Genomic DNA, 3,607 nt, shown 5'->3' on the forward strand with positions numbered 1-3,607 from the left:
ATAAAGTCGAACGCGCCGTGGCCGTGGATCGAGACGACGTGCTGCAGAACGACGTGCGACGTGAACGAGAAGGCGCCGTGCTTGATCTTGGAGTTCTCGGGCTGCCGCTTCGCCTCGTCCGCCGAGAGATAGCAGTAGAGCGCGCAGCCGTGCAGCACAAAGTAGTAGGCTTCCCACTGCTTGAGCCAGTCGGACCGCTTCTGGAGGTAGCCCTCCCAGCGCGTCGTCACGGCCACGGCCGGCGTGTCCACGCTCGCTGTTATCGTCGTCTCGTGGTCGAGCGACCCGATCGTCGCGCAGGCTTCCGACGCCGCCATGCGAATCAAGGTGTTGCAGTTCTTGAGCCATGGGAGCCAGAGTCGAGTGGCTTCGCTTTTACCGACCGCGTCACCCCGCCTCGTGGCGTTCTACGTGACGTCGCCCGTGACGCGCCTTTGTCGCCCCGCCCGTGACGCGCCGCTCGAAACAGTGGCCCCGGAACACTGCGACGGCAAGTGGAGCAGAGGACCTTTACGCGTACTAGTACGTCGGTCTGTCGGCGCTCGCGGGCTCCACTATTGCGGAAAGACATCGTGTCCAGTGCACTGTTTCAAGATGCTGGATGCAATACACTGTAACTGGAAGCAGCAGTTCGCACCTCGGTGGCTCGGACCGCCTCTCGCGTGCCATGGACGGATAGAACGAGGTGGGCGCGTAGGGTCGTGCATTGCGCGAGCGTGTCGTACGCAGGACGCACGGTTGCGCTGTGCTGCGCGTGGACGACGCAAGCTCGTCGCTGAGCTCTGGTGCCAAATTCAGAGCTGCAACCAAGCGCTTAAGACGGGCAGTGCGTGCTACCAAGGGCATCCTTGGTGCTATCGTTGCTCGTGGGGTGTATAGTATATACCCGGTTCGCAATGGTATCAATCATACTACCGCCTACTAGTGCAGGACTTCGGTTCCACATACGACCTGTAGAACGACGTCGACTCGTCTAACAGTGTGTATCGGTGGTTCGATCTCGCCTCAATCTTTGGCACATTCATGGCGGCTGCATTTAAACCTCGTGCGATTCATGTTACTGAAACCACGGTAGCGCAGTCGTTGGACAATGCTGATGGTGTGATCGCATCCGCGGCGATGAGGCGTGGCGCAGGGCCGACACGGTCGCGGTGGCTAGGAAGCAGGATCCTGCTGTGTGCCCACTCTGGCCCGAGGCTTCCGCGGTCCATTGACACTCAATTGCTTCGTGTACCTCGTTTGGCACCGACGTGCGCTACCTATACTCATCGCAGGACGCGCGCCTTTGCGGCGGTGATAACATCACCATAGCCACAGGGCGGAGCTCGCTTTCTATGTGCCTGTCGTCGGGTGGTCTGCCTTTCGTCGCTGGATGAGGGCGAAGAACGATGTGGCGGCAAGTGATAGCGGGCGATTCCTTCGTTGGGCGATCCGATCCGTGACGCTCGTCTAAGCAGGCGATGCGCCATAGCAACGCGTCGCGAAGCTCCACGAAGATTCGTGAACCACAGCCCGCCATGTCGTCCCGGTGGCGCGGCACCGCTCAACGAATCAGCCCATCGTGGTGAGCTTCGCGCTTGTCGCCTTCTCGTCTTCTCGCTGTCGCTTCGGGATCCACGATGGCGCATCGTACCCAGTGAATCTTGGAGGCGTCTGCGACCAACATGTCTCGTCGTCCTTGGTGACCTCCATGGAGCTTTAGAACGCACTGTTGAGCACTGCTATTGCCTAGACGTCGTCGTAGTCCTGCGGCCGGCGCTTAGCCAATGCTTCTTGCCTCGCCCTCTCAAATGTATGGCTTCCCTGGATGAACCGTGGAGATTGCTGCCGAAGATCGTCCGCCCATCTGCGACAAGGCATGCCACAGCTTCGATCGAAGTTGCCATCATCAGGATGTTGACGTCAGCAGTCAGTAGGGGCTCGGGTACACTCGTCCAATGTATCGGGCCGGCCTTGCCGTTGCATTCAAGAGGTGGCTTCGAACTTCGATGCTGAATCGACGGATGCGTATCATTGGTGCGTTTTTGGCGGGCGGCGTTTCTCATTGGGCCGGCCCGACGCACCGTATCCGGCTTCCGGATACGAGCGTGAAACCACAAAAACACGCATGGGTGGTGTTGAGTGGTGAATGGCGCGGCGTCAAATTAGCTCATTTTGCTTTTTCTGCTCAATTGACAAGATGGACGTTGCTGGTGGTAAGGGTGATGCGGCCGCGGGTGCCAAGATCTTCAAGACCAAGTGCGCGCAGTGCCACACGTGCAACCCCGGCGGCGCCCACAAGCAGGGCCCCAACCTCTCGGGCTTGCTCAACCGCCAGTCCGGCCAGGCCCCCGACTACTCGTACTCGGCTGCCAACAAGAACTCGGGTGTCACGTGGACGGACGAGACGCTCTTCGAGTACCTCCTCGCCCCCAAGAAGTACATCAAGGGCACCAAGATGGTCTTCGCCGGCCTCAAGAAGCCCCAGGAGCGCCGCGACTTGATCGCGTACCTCATCGAGGCTTGCGACCCCAACGCCGCGTAAATTCGCCCGTTCTATTTCACGTTTAGGTATTGCTAGTTTGATGCTGGCGCGCCACTGCCCTTTAGCGGCATTAGAGGAATAACACGCTTTGTATCTATAATAACCATGAGTTCGGTGACGATCACGCAGCAGCCCCGAGACGGCAAGCACAACAGGCGCTCCGCGAGCTGGAGGTGGCATTTTAGGGCGATGAAGCGCCGAGAAGGATGGTCGCTATGCGTATCCGGTTGATGGGGATCGGCCCTCGTCTCGACACTTAAGATACGAATGAGATCTTGGCCGAGCCCCGTGCGCGCAATTGGCACAATAATTGCAGGGTCGCTACAATTGCGGGCCGGCATCACCATCCATCGGCAGACCTCACAAGCTGCCGTCGTTCAGGTGATCTCCGATCGTATCATAGGCCGTAGCAAGCAATAAATGTGATTATATTGGTGAGAGTGGTAAAAGAATCGAGAGAAGGGCAGCTACGATGGACGTGCTTACAAGTGGAACTTTCGGCGCGACGTGTCCATCGCGTGCTGCTTGTGAATCCACTCGTACTCGCCGTACTTGGTGTCGAACGTGCCTTCCTGGAGCCAGCGCAACTTCATCGTGAAGCGTGGCCCAATCTCCTGTAGCCGGGCCTTCTACCATGCCATGACGTGTGAGTGCATCGGTCCAATAAGATCTCATGTCGACGAACCTTGCCGTTCTCGAAAATGTAGCGGTGCTGGCGCACAAAGATGAAATCGCGCTGGTTGTGGAACGTCACGACCTGGCGACCCTTGAAGTCGGGCTTGTGCTCGAAGAACGAGCCAAGGAAGCGACCGATGCGGTGACCGAGGCGCGTGTTGAAGTTGTTCAGAATCAGCTCCGGCTGGTGGCTCGTGCGCTTGGCCTTGTTTTGAATCTTGTTGTTGAGGACGACGTTGGAGATTTTGAAAAACGCCGTCGGGCCATGCGGAAGGCGGCTCACGACCATGCTACACAAGAGGTCGATCGATCATGAGCATCTTACGAGGACGATACGAGAGACATACCCGTTCACCTTCTTCTCCTTCTCAGAGAGAATGCACACGTGCGTAAAGGCCTTGTTGCCGG

At 58.2% G+C, this 3,607-nt stretch overlaps 3 protein-coding genes across 3 annotated transcripts; 1 reads left to right on the forward strand and 2 right to left on the reverse strand.

The window, feature by feature from the left end:
- Positions 1–12: 12 nt before the first annotated feature.
- Positions 13–317, reverse strand: SPRG_15871 (hypothetical protein; the record flags this gene model as incomplete). The annotated part of the gene is made up of 1 exon (XM_012355065.1): positions 13–317. A coding segment is annotated over one exon (305 nt), but the record flags the coding sequence as incomplete, so codon positions are not given.
- Positions 318–2,132: 1,815 nt separating this feature from the next.
- SPRG_15872 (cytochrome c) lies at positions 2,133–2,645 on the forward strand. The gene has a single exon (XM_012355066.1). The coding sequence runs from the start codon at positions 2,180–2,182 to the stop codon at positions 2,522–2,524; it is 345 nt and encodes a 114-aa protein (XP_012210456.1). The 5' UTR covers positions 2,133–2,179; the 3' UTR covers positions 2,525–2,645.
- Positions 2,646–3,006: 361 nt separating this feature from the next.
- Positions 3,007–3,488, reverse strand: SPRG_15873 (hypothetical protein; the record flags this gene model as incomplete). Its single annotated transcript, XM_012355067.1, has 2 exons — positions 3,007–3,153; positions 3,210–3,488. 2 exons carry the CDS (start codon positions 3,486–3,488, stop codon positions 3,007–3,009), a joined length of 426 nt encoding a protein of 141 aa, XP_012210457.1.
- Between the last annotated feature and the right edge of the window lie 119 nt (positions 3,489–3,607).

Source organism: Saprolegnia parasitica (assembly GCF_000151545.1).
Source record: "Saprolegnia parasitica CBS 223.65 unplaced genomic scaffold supercont2.203, whole genome shotgun sequence".
NCBI classification, from domain to species: Eukaryota; Oomycota; class Saprolegniomycetes; order Saprolegniales; family Saprolegniaceae; genus Saprolegnia; species Saprolegnia parasitica.

Excerpts from the sequence above, each read along its gene's own strand:
- SPRG_15872 (XM_012355066.1), top strand. The coding sequence starts at position 2,180 with ATGGACGTTGCTGGTGGTAAGGGTGATGCGGCCGCGGGTGCCAAGATC.